Source organism: Carcharhinus amblyrhynchos, chromosome 2, assembly GCF_965287045.1.
Source record: "Carcharhinus amblyrhynchos chromosome 2, sCarAmb.v2.hapA, whole genome shotgun sequence".
NCBI classification, from domain to species: domain Eukaryota; kingdom Metazoa; phylum Chordata; class Chondrichthyes; order Carcharhiniformes; family Carcharhinidae; genus Carcharhinus; species Carcharhinus amblyrhynchos.
In genome coordinates this window covers 108,858,060-108,873,855 of record NC_137325.1, presented here as the reverse complement: position 1 = coordinate 108,873,855, position 15,796 = coordinate 108,858,060, and the positions used below count along the sequence as shown (strand labels likewise).

Here is a 15,796-nt window from a genome sequence, read left to right as displayed (position 1 = left end):
GCAATGCACAGGTTAGAGGCATTCTCTGAGTGAAGTGTCCCTGGGGCAAAATCATTGGAAACCAGTTTGAAATCAAAGGGACAACACTTTGTAAATTCACAGTTGAAATGGCTTGTTCATAATAGATGTTCAGTATGGCCGTTCGATCAGCAGCTAAAGAGAGAGTAGGCATATGTAAGCTGGATTGTGAGATCAATGATAAAAGAAGGGTGCTCTCCACTGACTGTGACCTCAGCCTTATTGGAGAGCTAGCTATCCGGCTGGTGAAAATTGCACCTCGATCACAATTACGCTGCTGTTAATTACAGTGCTCGATACCAAGAATTCAGTCTGACACAGCATTGATGTCATCAGGATGTCCAAGCAGCCAGTCGTTTAAAGGAATTTCACGGACCCATCACCACCGCCCCCCCAAAACAAACTGGAAACTAAAAGCATCTAAATAAAATTATCTTCAACCATTTTCACAGAAAACAAATTGAAGATTAGAACATGCCTACACTCAGATAGAAGCTAAATTCTGTTAAAGCATATTCTTAAATTATTAAAAAGTTAGTTTTAGGTTTAGTTAAAAAGTTTATTTATTAGTCACTAGTAAGGCTTACATTAACACTGCAACAAAGTTCCCCTAGTCGCCACACTCTGGTGCCTGTTCTGATCAATGCACCTAACTAGCACAGCTTTCTGACTGAGAGAGGAAACCGGAGCATCCGGAAGAAACCCTCACAGACACAGGGAGAATGTGCAAACTCCACACAGACATTAACCCAAGCCGGGAATCAAACCCGGGTCCTTGGCGCTGTGAGGCAGCAGTGCTAACTACTGTGCCCTGTGCCACTCATTAATCATTAAACAACATAGAAACTAGAAGCAGGAGTAGGCCATTCGACCCTTTGAGCCTGCTCCACCATTCATATTGATCATGGCTGAGCATTGAATTCAATATCCTGATTCCCCCTTTCCCCCTTGATCCTTGATCCCTTTAGCCCCAAGAGCTATATCTAATTTCTTCTTGAAATCAGACAGTGTTTTGCCCTCAACTACATTCTTTGGTAATGAATTCCACATATTCACCACCCTCTGGGTGAAAAAGTTTCTCCTCACCTCAGTTTTAAAAGGCTTACCCCTTATCCTACGTTATGATCCCTAGTTCTGGATTCCCCCACCATTGGGAACATTCTTCTGAATCTCCCCTGTCTAACCCTATTAGAATTTTATAAACATTCCATGAATATGTAATTCATTTTTCAGGGCTGATTCTGTTGTTTCCCAAATTTAATTAATCGCATCACCATTAATATTCAATTGGACCTGAACAAGATACACTTTCTTAATGTTTCCAAGAGTGATGTGGGAAAGTTACAATTTGTGCTGGTTTTGATGATTGCTGACTCTGGCTGCTTGGGTTTTCAAATGCAATCGGACTACTTATCCTATCTGGCTTGATGTATTCATGTGACCTCTGCCGTGAGGGGACCTCTGTAAGCTCCCCAACTTGCAATCAGTTGAATAAAGATCTCTCACTGAGACAGATGCTGAGAGAGCATAGTAGTCTTTGAACTTGAAACACAGGGCCCTATTTTACCAATTTGATTCTAAGTGCTGGGGTGGACTTGAAACTGGGAGTGATCTGACTTTTTGACCCATTATCAGGCGCCCCCATGTGCATCCTGCCTGCAAAAATATCAGCAATTCTGAATCACGCCGCACAAGCCTGTGGGCCGGGCTTAATATACCCAAAACATTGCAGATCCAATCAGCGCCTCCAACCGTGCATGCACCTTAAAAATTATTGAAAAACACTCCTCTGCCACATCATTCCTGGGCTGGATAATGCCTCCCTCTGCCCCCACAGACATTGCCCCAATCCCACAACATAACTGACCACCTTATCTCCCCACCCCGCCATTACCCAGACTGATCGTTCCACCCACTGATTGCATGCAGAGTGGCTACTCCCACTATCCCTGCACCCCCTCCCCACAAACAGACAGCCCTCTGACCTGCCTCCCTCCACCCCACCAGAGAGCCACGCAAATGCATTTAATTTGGTGTCACGCTGTTTCAGGTGTGGTCCTAACAGCAGCAATTTTTGGCCATTGGTAAAGAGGGAATAGACACGGAGGCAAGCACAGATTGTGCTACTCCCCTCAAGCCCGACTTTACCAAGTGTTCACACCTGAAAACAGGCACAACGTGATGGTAAAATTAGGCCCATAATGTTAGAAAATGGAGATAAAATTAAGTTTTAAATCCTGGCAACGTGGCTCAGCCTTACAGAAATAGTCAGGTTTGCAGGCTGTAAGTAAAATACTGAGTGAATGAACATTGCAGTGAATTTTTCACCCCCTGTTCCAGTAGAAATGAAAGGGGATATGTGACAGAAATGGCAGTTTTATCATTTGCAATGGCGAAACTACAAGTTTGCAAATGATTTAACTAATAAGCCAGAACTAATAAGAATAGCTACACTCCTAACACTGCTGGGGAGGAATTGCTATGAATTGTATTCCACCTTAAATATATCTAATGAAAACCGTGAATGCACATTTTGAACCCCAACTGAATACTACTTATGAAAGGTATATATTCAACACTAGAACTCAAGGTGCAAATATGCTCAGGGAACAGTATGGGAATACAATAATGCAGATTGCAGTCATGTGAATTTGGGCAGCTAAAAGATGTTCTGATCTGAGATAAAATTCTTCAAGGTATATGAGAGCCCTCAGTGAGAAAAAGGTGACTAAAAGAGGAGAATCCTACACTCAGCAATGTGATAGACAAGTGCAGAAATGCAGAGCTTGTAAAATATCAGTTAGAGCACATTGATGGCAGAACAAATCAGGAGATGCATAAGAGAAATTCCAGGCTAAATGAACAGAGCAATCATAGGCAATGGGAGAGATGCAAATACTGCAGAGGATATCATACAAAGGAAAAGAATGATTGGCCAGCGTGCAGAACAAGTGTTTTAACTGTAAGAAGCAGAGTCATTATGCACACAAATATTTGGTGAGAATAAAGCAAAACAAGTGTATGCAGATGGTACCAGGGAGATAGCAGCAGAAGAGCTTGATGAGCAACTGAATACATACAGGTTGATTCACTCATGTCTATAGGTGATAAATAGTTTGTGACCGTTACAATGTTGAGAACAAGTGAATATTAAGCAATTAAGAAATGTTAGATAAATACTGGTGCATAATGCAACATAATGACCTTCACAGACCTGTGCAAAGTAACTCAATATGGTAATCCAAAAATGAAACACTCAAAAGTAAGATTGAGTCTATATGATAGCACAAGACTCATACTGAGAAGGCAGATTAGTATGAGAGGCCAATGCAATGGCAAGAAGAAAGATTGAGAATTCCAGATCATAGATGGGATGCAATAGCTGCTCATCTCAGTTGAAGCACGTCTAAAGCTTGGACTCGTAACCCTGAACATGCTGACAAAGATTCAGTATGAAGCAGCTGCACAATATGATATACAAGTCATCAACCCAGCAGAGACATTGAATCTGACAGACAAGAACCTTGTTCAAACCATGACCTAACAAGATATAAGTCTTCAAGTGCTTTAAGAAGTAATGATGAAAGGACAACCCAAGAGCATCAAGGACACATCTGTGGTCCCATGAGAATTTTGGGAATACCAAGATGAGTTAATAGCCAAAGCTGATATCTTGCACAAAGGAAATAGCATCATCATCCCTAAGGCAATGAGAGGAGAGATGCTCGAGAGTATCCATGAAATCCATTATGTAATTAAATCAAGTTTGAGAAAGGCTCGAGAAGAGCTTGACTGGCTAAAAAATGAAATGAAATATCTCATTCGCCAGTGCAATGCTTGTAACAAGTACCAAGCTAAGTAAGCTAGACCATAAGACTATAAAACATGGGAGTAGAATCAGACCACTTGGCCCATCGAGTCTGCTCTGCCATTCAGTCATGGCTGATATTTTTCTCCTCCCCATTCTCCTGCCTTTTCCCCATAACCCCTGGTGTCCTTATTAATCAAGAATTTATCTATCTCTGTCTTAAGAACACTCAATGACTTGACCTCCACAGCCTTCCACAGCAAAGATTCACTACTCTCTAGCTAAGAAATTTCGCCTCAACTCTATTTTAACAGTAGAGAACTGTTGATGTGCACGGCATCCTAGATATCTTAGACAGACCATGGACGTAGCTTGGAGTAGACTACTTCACACTAACTGCGACTAATTAAGTTGTTACTGTAGACTCCTGATTCCTGGAATTGCACCAGCTGACTTCCATGATGATAAGCGATACAACAGAATGACTGAAAACACACTTCAGTCAGTATGGCATTTCAGATATTGTGATGAGTGACAATGGCCTTCAGTTCACAAGTGAAGTCACTGCACTAAAGATTGGGAAATTCAATCTGTACATCATAGAATCATAAGATCTTAGAATCATAGAATCCTGCTGTGCAGAAGGAAGTCATTTGGCCCATTGAGTCTGCACCAACTCTCTAACAGAGCATCTTACCCAGGCCCTGCCCGGTAACCCCATGTATTTGTCCCGCTAATCCCCCTACCCTATACAGCTTGAGACACTGAGGGTGATTTAGCTTGACTTCGCCTACACATCTTTTAACTGTGGGAGGAAACCAGAGCACCCAGATGAAACCCAGGCATACCTGGGGAAAACTTGCAAACTCATCTCCATGGTAATCCCAAATCAAATGGAAAGGCCGAGGTAGCGATGAAAACTGCCAGAGGAAGCATCAAACAATCGGGCAAAACTAGCGCAGATGTATACAAGGCAATCTTTGAGTGGAAAAACATATCAAATGAAGACATGGAAAGCAGTCGAGTCCAAAGACGAATGTGACACTGCCTGCAAATTATTCTTCTAACAGCAAAAAAGCTGAAGCCAGAAGTACTAACAGGTGTGAGCGAAAAATCAAATGGCATGAAGCTAAATTCCATTTTAAAGACTGCTAAACCATTACCAGAGCTGAACATTGGAGGACCAGTCATGGTACAAACCTGTAATGCTCTCAACAGGACTCATTCCACACGGAAACTTGGGACATGTCTAGAGAATTTGTCAGTTTGATCATTTGTCTCGCAGGTGAACAACCAAATATATTGGTGCAGCCTGCAAACAAATGGTGAAGCTGTTCCTTCATCCCAGTCAGCAATCAGAAAGGAGGGCTCCGACCAATTGTACTCAATATAGGACCACCTCCAATTCCACAGAGCTACATACTCCCAACAAACACAATTGAACAACATTTACCACAGCAACAAATGCTACAGAAGTGACATTCTTTGGATAAGGAGCATCACCCAGACAAACAGCCAATGACAACAAATATGCACACCATTAAAAGACCTTGAACAATTTAAAGAAATACACGCAATGTACAGCGGAGACTGACAAGTAGAACAAATAACTGCTAATGCATGCAAATGTGTCTTCAGTTGTTTGTTAGGAAAAGGGGGACATTTGAATCCTTTGTTTGTTATGAAAAAGATGATGTTTGTGTTTTAAAATGCAACTACGTGCTTGCTGTAGTCATGTAACTTCTGCCATGGGGGGGGGGGATCTCTCTAGGCTGCCAACTTATAATCAGTTCAATAAAGATCTCTCACTGAGATGGACACTGAGAATGCATGCCATGTTTGAACATGAAATATGATGTTAGGAAGTGGAGACAAAATTAAGTTTTGAAATCCTGGCAACGCAGCAGAGAAGACACAGTTCAGCCATACAGAAATATTCAGACCTGTAGGCTAAAAGTAAAATAGTGGATTAATGAACATAGCACTGGTTCCTGTAGAAATGAAAGGTGATATCTGGCAGAAATGGTGATTTTACCATTTGTAAAGGATTCAGGATCCACATCACAATCTGTTAGAACCCTGAGTGACAGGGCACTACTTCACAATTTTCGCACTATTCTATGCGTGCCCAACTTCTTGAAGTTGCAATTGGTTTCAGAGGCATAATGGTGAAGTTTGCCACCAACCCACAACTCCACCTACAACCCTCACAGGCGGTATGGTAGCACAATGATTAGCATTGCTGCTTCACAGCATCAGGGACTTGGGTTCAATTTCTGGCTTGGGTCACTGTCTGTGTGGAGTTTGCACATTCTCCTTGTGTCTGTATGAGTTTCCTTCAGGTGCTCTGGTTTCCTTCCACATTCTGAAAGATGTGCTGGTTAGGTGCATTGACCCAAACCGGCACAAGACTATGGCGACTAGGGGAATTTCACAGTAACTTCATTGCAGTGTTAATGTAAGCCTCACTTTTGACTGATAAATTAATAAATAAATTTTTTCTTTCCACTTCCCCCAACAGAACTGCATATAAATATGACATTAGCGTCCTCCAAGCCCAAGAATGCTAGGACACATGCAATCAGTTCAAGAAACGCTTATCCATTTGTTTCCTTCAGTCTTCCGATGCTGAAACATTCGTGTTTTCAATACTTACCAGGAGCCCAGTTTAAGTATCTGAAGGGGCTTTGATCAGACCATTGCCACCCTTTTTCAGCCTCCAGGCTATTTAGCCCCATCCAAAGTGGTGTCTGTACATTACTCATAGCTCCTAAATGAAATAAAAATGCAATGTTTATAACTGTTACTCAAAACATTGTCTTATTTTTATATTTTGAGACAAATAATGTCCCATAACAAGAATTTTCAGGGAGAAAAGATATTGACCAGAGCAGGTGTAATGACAGTCTGCAGAAGAAATCCTACCACTGAACCAGTTATCAAACGATGTGACGTTACTTTCATGTACATGGGCTTTTAGTTATGTGAATAATCTCTTGTATGGAATGATAACAAATATGCAATGGAAGTGCATTGAGATAAACATATTCCCTAAACACATTCCCTTCCCATATGTCAGTGACCTCCTCAGAAATTCAACTGGTCTTCATATCTCTGCCAATTATCTTTGATGAGTTCATACTTGACCAGTAGGTTTAATCAACAGGATGCATGCACTGCAGCAACTCACCAAGATTAAACTGACAGCAGCTACTTTGTGGGCAACCTTTACAACTGAGAAGAAAAAGAGGACATTTGGATTTTTTTTGCTGCAATGTTCTTATATTGAGAAACATCCAGTGGAAAGATAGGGCCACAGCAATAGTTAACAATTTATATTGTTTTTTCTTTCCATCATCCTCAGCTCACCAACAAAAATAAATCTAGATGTCAAGACCAGTGAACATGCTTTTGATCCTAATACTAGCTCTTTGTTTGTGATTTATAAATTATATTTTAATTCTGCTAAGTGCCATGGTAGGATTTGATCTTGTTTCGCAAAGAACAAAGAAAATTACAGTGCAGGAACAGACCCCTCGGCCCCCCAAGCCTGCACCAACCATGCTACTCGACTTAACTAAAACTCCCCACCCTTCCGGGAACCATATCCCTCTATTCCCATCCTGGTCACATATTTGTCAAGACGCCCAATCATTAGAAGTCATTATTGTATCTACTTCCTCTCCCTTCCCCAGCAATGAGTTTCAGGTACCCACCATCCTGCCCCTCATACATCTCATTTTAACCTTGCCCCTCGCACCTTAAACCTGTGTCCCCTAGTAATTGACTCTTCCACCCTGGGAAAAAACTTCTGACTATCCACTCTGTCCATGCCTCTCATAATCTTGTACACTTCTGTCTGGTCACCCCTCAACCTCTGTCGTTCCAATGAGAACAAAACAAGTTTCTCCAACTTCTCCTCATAGCTGACGTCCTCCATACCAAGCAACATCCTGGTAAATCTTTCCTGTACCCTCTACAAAGCCTCCACATCTTTCTAGTAGTGTAGCAATCAGAATTGAACACTATATTCCAAATGCAGCCAAACCAAAGTTCTATAAAGCTGCAACATAACTTGCCAATTTTTAAACTCAATGTCCTAGCCGATGAAGGTAAGCATGCCGTAGCCTTCTTGACTACCTTCTCCACCTGCATTGCCACTTTCAGTGACCTGTGTATCTTTGCCTATCAATACTCTTAAGGACTCTGCCATTTACTGTATATTTCCTATTTATATTAGACATTCCAAAATGCATTGCCTCACATTTGTCCGGATTAAACTCCATCTGCCATCTCTCTGCCTAAGTCTCCAACTCATCTATATTCTGCTGTATCCTCTGAAGGTCCTCGTCGCCATCTGCAAATCTACCAACCTTTGTGTTGTCCTCGAACTTACTAATCAATCCAGTTACATTTCCCTCCAAATCATTTATATATATTACAAAACAGCAAAAGTCCCAGCACTGATCCCTGAGGAATGCCACTTGTCACAGACTACCATTCAGAAACACACCATTCCACTGTTACCCTCTGTCTTCTTTGACCGAGCTGGTTTTGTATCCACGTAGCTGGCTCACCTCTGATCCCATGCGATTTCACCTTCTGCACCAGTCTGCCGTGAGGGACATTGTCAAAGGTCTTACTGAAGTCCATGTAGACAACATTTACTGCCCTACCCTCATCAATCATCTTCAGCACTTCCTTGAAAAACTCAATCAAGTTAGTGAGACATGACCTCCCCTTCACAAAACCATGTTGCCTCTCACTAATATGTCTACTTATTTCCAAGTGGGAATAAATCCTGTACTGAAGGATCCTCTCCAATAATTTCCCTACCACTGATGTAAGGCTCACTGGCCTATAATTACCTGGATTATTCTTGCTATCCTTCTTAAACAAAGGAACAGCACTGAGTATTCTCCAATCCTCTGGGACCTCCCCTGTAGCCAGTGAGGATACAAAGATTTCTCTCAAGGCCCCAGCAATTTCCTCCCTTGCCTCTCTCAGTATTCTGGAGTATGTCTCATCAAGTGATGGAGACTTGTCTACCTTAATGTTTCTTAAGAACCCCAATACTTCCTCCTTTTTGATCTCAACATGACTCAAATTATCTACACACCCTTCCCCAAACTCATGATTTACCAATTCCTTTTTTTTGGTGAACACTGACTCAAAGTACTCATTTAATACTTTGCCCATTTCCTCTGGCTCCACGCATAGATTCCTCCAGTTATTAATTGGAGATTGAGTTGTTGGCCTCTGCATGTGGAGTTGGAGCCAATCCAAAAAGAAAGTGAGGTTGTAAAATTCACCCCTGTTTGCAGTCTTAACCAGGGTAATTGACTATTCATTTTAGTGCAACAGGTAGTTAATCTGATACCCCAGCTCACACAGGGATGGTTCACTGGTGAATTGAATGTGCTGCAGAACTATTTAATGCAGCTGCTCCATATAAAGATGACCCCAGAATAAGCAGAAGCTAAGCAAAACAAGGCAACGACATTTCTCAAGACATAAATAACTTGGGTGTGGTGGAGAATTGAAAGCAGAAGTAAACAGCTAGGGATGAATAACTGAAAAGAAATCAAAAGCAGGCCAAGATGAGAGAACCCACATTCACTGGCAAGATTGCAAGCTTATAAATAATAAATCAATACATCGATTAACTCATACAATGATCATTATCAAATGAGAATATTAGAGTATTTTAAAGAAAACAATATAATTTAATTTGTTTCAGAGTTAAGTATAAATGGAAGAATATTGACTGTACTTCCCGGAATCAAATATACGACTGACTTGGGAAATACATCACGTTACTCGCATCCAAATATAACATTAGGTAACATTACTGGCAAGGCCAGGTGTGATGGAATGTGTTTTCTTCTTCTGGCATGGCTACAGGAGGAAGAGAGATTAGAAAGGCTTATAGTGGGGCAGAGTTCATATTAAACGTTGAGTAGATGGAGTGATATGGCATGTTTTATCATAATAGTTTACTGGCAAGTAACGTAGGGTACAAAAGTCTGACCAGGAAGGGATAAAGATAAACATCCTGAGCAAACAATTGATGCCATCCCTATTACTTTCCCATCTGGGGCCCCCTTCACAACAACAGTGATTGTGAAGGGCTTTGGAAACTCATTCCTGAAATCTTGTTTGTCTTCCAATTCCCTTCCTGAGACCTCGCAATCATTACCCTCGCCCAGGCTTCCACATCTCCCTGTGTAGCCTTCATGGGTCTCAAAAACATCCATCATTGTCACTGTTAATCTTTCTGCTGTTGCGGGACTTGGGAGGGGCAACAAGAAAGCATAAATGTTTGATCAAAGGAATAAAAACTGGTTGTAATCAGATGGAAACACAGATCACTGAGGTGACTGTTGAAACATGATGTAAGTTTTTGAGGCCATTCTCACAGCAACAGATCAATAAAGTTAATAATTTACTAGGTGTGAGGATCTGTGTTCTGCTTGACAATAGAAGTGAAAACATTTGCACGGAACTGCAATCATTCGTTACCTGACAGAAATGCTTGGGTGTGTAGCTCCGTCACACTCAACAAGTCTGAGTTCTGTTGTTGGCAACTTCTTCTTGCTTCATGCCATGTTAGAGCTGAATTGTAGTTGATTTGATAGCAGTTACTTGTTACAGGATCTTTGTACCATAACGTATCACACTTGTTCGCTGAAAAAAACAGATAAGTTCCACTGTAAATTGATCCTCCATCTGGAAGATATTTCATTCTCTTGTCATGTAAAAAAAACACTTCTCCTGGTTATGTACAGAAGCAATACATAGTTAATTCACTCTCCATTCAGCTATGGGGGGGATTCTCGTAGCCCACTGCGCTGCTTGAGTAGCACAGTCAGCTGGGAGACATCAGTGGGAGCTCTGTAACAGGACTTGGTGACAGGCATCAGGCCAAATCCGAGTCTCCCTGGCAATGTTTCTCAATGCAATTAGCCTTGCGCCAGAAATTGGTGTGAGGCTGATTACCATATTGTAATCTGAAGTTCAATATGATTAGCGAGCCAAGACGGTAGTCTCCACGCTCGCTACTGTCTCCCACCCTGCTGGGAGAGGTTCCCGCCAGCAGAAACCAGGTTCCCATCAAAGGTGACCAGGCTTGATCACCCACCCACCTGGTGAGGACAAAGGCCATTGAGGACCCTGCTGGGAGGTCAGGGGAAAGGGTGCCCCTTGGGCAGTGCCAGCCTGGCAGTGTCAGCCTGGCACCCTGGCACTGCCTACCAGGTGCCAGGCAATGCCAAGACAGTGGGGCCAGAGGGACTGGGCCAATGAAGGGGCAGGGCCAATTGGTGGTGAGGGGACTGCTGCATATTCTGCAATGGGATCAATGGAAGAGGGAGGGAAAAGGCAAGAGGGGCATGCACACAGTGGGTCGTGCATGGGCTGCTCTTGGAGGTTCCGGGAGTGGCCTAGTACTTTGTGTCGTTGTGTATGCTTAATCCTGGACCAGCAGAAGGGCGCCACAACAGCTCAGTGACTATCACTGCTAGCTGTGCAGATACATGGATTTGGGCCTGTGTCTGTGGGAGTTTGTGCATTCTCCCTGTGGTTGCGTGGGTTTCCTCCGGGCGCTCCGGTTTCCTCCCACACCCCAAAGATGTGCTCTTAGGCTGATTGGTATACCAAATTGACACTATTCTCCCCTGAATCTGGCTACATTAGGGGTTCCATTCACGTACACACAGGGCACAGTAGGTGTGGGAAGATGCGGTGGCGCGGGCTCATTGGGCTGAAGGGCCTGTTTCCCATGCTGGGCTGTTCTTTGTTCTTTGTTGATGCAAATGCCGGGAGGAGATTGGGGCTGCATATGGGTGGGGGCAAATGAATGGGCCTACAGAAGGGGAGGGTTGGGGCTGCACATGGAGGGGCTGGCCTGGGCAGTTATCAAGTAGATCAATGATGGGGGCGGGTGCAGGTAGGCCAGTGATTGAGGGGGGGTGATGGGGAGACGATGATCAGCAGAGGGAGAGGGAGCTGGAAAAGAAATCAGGTGGTCGGCAATGGGGAGTGGGATGGGGGGGGGAGAGCAGGGGTGGGGGAGGGCGGGGGGCAGTGCAGAGGCACTGATCTCCCATTGACAGACAGATCAGCGCATGTGCTGTGGCCCGCTCAGCGCACTGATTCTGGCCTCTGTGGCAGGATGAAGCCCCACCCCTCTCTTACCAGTGTGAATCTCTCTGTGTCATTCTGGGGAACAGCATGCTGGAGATTCATAAAATTAAGCACGCCCAAAATCTCCCGTTTTCACCCCCATCGGGCACTTTGTTTATTTTTGGAAGCATATCAGATCCTTGTGTTTAAAATCATTCTTTGTTATCGTGTAGCATTATCATGGCACAATGAAAATATAGTTTGTAATCGAATGTAACTTTTAACCATTTTTTAACCTGATTGCCCAGCTCACACAGGGACGCCTCATTTGACATTGTAAATTTTGTTTGATTTCATATTAGGTTCTAGATACAAAATGAAAATGAAAGCTTTCCCTATATGCATTCGGATCCTAGTTCACTACTCTGCTGTTCATACAACCACAACATAAATGAAGCAAGCAGCGATTAGGGAGGGTGGAGTGCCAGTAGGTTCATGAGAAATTACCAGCTGTGAAAAACTTCCTTCAGAAAATAATGAGAACACGAAAAGAAATTTCTTCACCCAGAGGGTGGTGAACATTTGGAATTCATTACCACAGAAAACAGTTGAGGCCAAAGCGTTATCTGATTTCAAGAAGAAATTAGATGTATGTCTTGGGGCTAAAGAGATCAAAGGATATGGGAGGAAGGGGCTATCAGGATATTGAATTTGATGATCGGTCATGATCAAAATGAATGACAGAGCAGGCTCAAAGGGCTGAATGGCCTACTCCTGCTTCTAGTTTCTATGTTTCTATGCAAAATTTTAGAATGGAGTATGTATTCATACAGGCACTGTCTCCAAATAAAGGGCTACAAGAGGAAAATCATAACTGAGACTGGGTGGTTGATCTAATCCATGTACTGTGTTTAGAGAGTAAAACCATAAAATTTCCACCACCTTAAAGGGTCTCTTCCTCACTGGCACACAGTGGCAGCAGTGTGTACAATCTACAAGATGCGCTGCAAGAATTATTTGTAGCACTTTCAAACTCGTGAACTCTAACATCTAGAAAGGTAAAGGTGATCTCCAACCTCTTCTACAATGGTAAAATGAGAGGCCAAGGACAGACACATGGGAGCACCACTTCCTGCAAGTGCACCTCCAAGTCACACAGCATCCTGAATTATATTGCCTTTCCTTCACTGTCGCTAGGTCAACAACCTGGAACTCCCTCCCCCACAGCACTGTCAGCGTACCCACACCAAATGGATTAGAGCGGTTCAAGAATGTGGCTCATTACCATCATGTCAATGGTAATGAAGGATGGGCAATAAAAGTTGGCTTTAGTAGCAATGCCACAATTCATGACCAAATTCAGAAAAAGAAAACATGATGGAAATTTTTTTTTAATTTACATGAAATAGGAAATGAATGGACTGGCATGACTTTCAGAACTAAGTGTCTATATTTGTACATATCATGTATCAAGAGGTTGACTGAGGGTATCTTTTTCCTGGGGTGGGGGAGATGGGGGTCTCATGTCTAAACTGCCCCTTCTAGCCTGGGAAACCTGAACACCACTCTTGGTGTGGTGATTTTAGACATTTCACTAATTAAAGTCTTCATTCTGTCAATGGACTGTGAAATCTTTGAAGTGGCCTGGCCACTTTAATTGCCACCCCCTCTGGGCAGGTTTCCAAATCCCAGCAGCACTCCATTTAGCAGAAGAGATTCCCCTTTCTCTCTGTCAGAAGCTGCAGGTGTGGGAAAATCCCTGTCATGTCCTCTGGCAGACAGGAGAAGTCACTCTAATGAGGTGAGGGGGGATAGGGAGGGAGAAATTCCTTCCTCCGCAACTGCTCATTCTGCCCCATTTTTTAGTACTGCCATTATTGCTAGTCCCTGAACCCTCTTAGAAAGCACAGGACCATGTAAATACCTAGAAAATTGTTCAAATTCTATGAATTCATTCAATTTCAAATTCAGTGCCTTAAACAAGTCTTTGATTGACACTTTAATGGTTTTTGCTCAGCAGGCAGCCACCTGTGTTCAATTATCTTTCCCTTCAGGGAAAGGGAGAATCTCGAGGGGTTCAGTGCCTGGAACTAAACCCGGGCCAGAATTCTCCGGCAATTCATGCCCCCTTGCCACTGTAAGCGAGGATGGAATATTTGGGACTCAGCCAAACCTCTGTTCCCTGCAGCAGGAACAGAGAATCCTGCTGGAGTGAAAAGCCCGTTCTCTGTTCATTATCTTCCCTATCAACCCTGCAATACCGCCACCAAACCCTCTCACTCCTCTCACCCACACCCTTTTCCTGCCAATGGCAGTAGCCAAAGCATGTTATACTTGAGCTGAAACTCAGTGAATTTTTCTGCACTGGACTGCAGTGGGTGCAAGAAGGCAGCCTTTTCAAGGGCAGTTAGTGATGGACAATAAATGCAGGTCCAACCTGCGATGCCAACGTCCCATGAACACATTTTTAAAAATATATAATGTTGCAGCTTATTTTGACACCTTTTTAGTTGCTTCGGAAATAGGAAAGGATTGGACTCTATAGAATGCAGATTTTTCTCTTGCATGTAGCCAAGAATTTGTATATTTGATATAGCAGAGGCCAGAAATAAAATAATGCACAACAGCGAAGTGAGGCCAGAGACATATTGGATATAATCTTGGTGGAAAAAGAAGTGATGTCCCTTCCTTTTCCTGTCTCCAAACAACTAATGCTGCTCTGATCCAAAAAGGGAGGAAAGCTGTGCCATAGATTAGGAAAGAGAGGAAACTGGGATTTCTAAGGCAACTTGTAAAGTGCCAAATATTGTAAACAGGAAAATAAAGTGATTGCAATATACATCTAACAATCAGCTCCAAATGTCAGTGAACAAAAGAATCATGTGAGTTTGCAGACTTAAAAGCAGTGTAATATTGCATTGGCAACTTTTCAACATATTTTCACAGGTTATTCCAGATCAGCAAAACAATTTCAAATTGTTGATTCCATCATACTAAATGATTACACCAAGTTGGTGCTATTATTTGGATAGTTAACAGAAAATGACAAAATGGTAATAAATGATGAAGTTGCTGTTACTATTGAGCTGTACCAAATATTTCTCACGCTCCATAACAAGGACCAATTCTGTAAACTAATATTCATTCCCTCGCAACTCAAACGTGGCTAATAGGAAAGAGCGACTTTTTTTGTTCAGCACTTACTCAATAATCTATAAAGTTTATTTACTAGTGTCACAAGTAGGCTTACATTAACACTGCAATGAAGTTATTGTGAAAATCCCCTAGTCAACACACTACGGCGCCTGTTTGGGTACACTGAGGGTGAATTTAACATGGCCAACGCACCTAACCAGCATGTCTTTCAGAATGTGGGAAGGGACCAGAACACCTGGAGGAAACCCACGCAGACACGGTGGGGGGGGGGGAAATGTGCAAACTCCACACAGACAGCCACCCAAGACAGGAATCGAACCAAGATTCCTGGTGCTGTGAGGCAGCAGTGCTAACTACTGTGCCACCATGCTGTCCACAATCTTGTCTTATTGATATGCTCAGTGGAAAATCTTATGATTATTTAAATTTCAGAACACTATGAGTTAAGTTATTATAACAAGACAGTTGGAACTCGTGCCATATGGAACCTACATTCTGTAAACCATTTTTTCCATCCCTATCCATTATCGGGGTCGCCCAGTCCCACTGAAAGTCAATGAACTCTTAGTTGGGCTGCCGAATCTCCAGTGGCAGGTCCTGCTATGACAGGGCTGGAAAATCCCATCCACAGCGATGTTGTTGACCATTAAGTGCCCACTGAAATGGCTTAACTAGTCACTCAGTTGTATC

At 42.8% G+C, this 15,796-nt stretch overlaps 1 protein-coding gene across 1 annotated transcript in view; it reads right to left on the bottom strand.

Moving 5' to 3' along the window:
* The window catches only part of mrc1a (mannose receptor, C type 1a), a 136,334-nt gene that overhangs the window by 91,520 nt on the left and 29,018 nt on the right, over positions 1–15,796 (bottom strand). Inside the window, exons 4-5 of the mRNA XM_080217211.1 lie at positions 10,349–10,513; positions 6,483–6,596 (exon numbers count right to left, since the gene is read on the bottom strand). Of these exons, the coding sequence (XP_080073337.1) occupies positions 6,483–6,596; positions 10,349–10,513 (279 nt within the window). The remainder of the gene's footprint in view (positions 1–6,482; positions 6,597–10,348; positions 10,514–15,796) is intronic.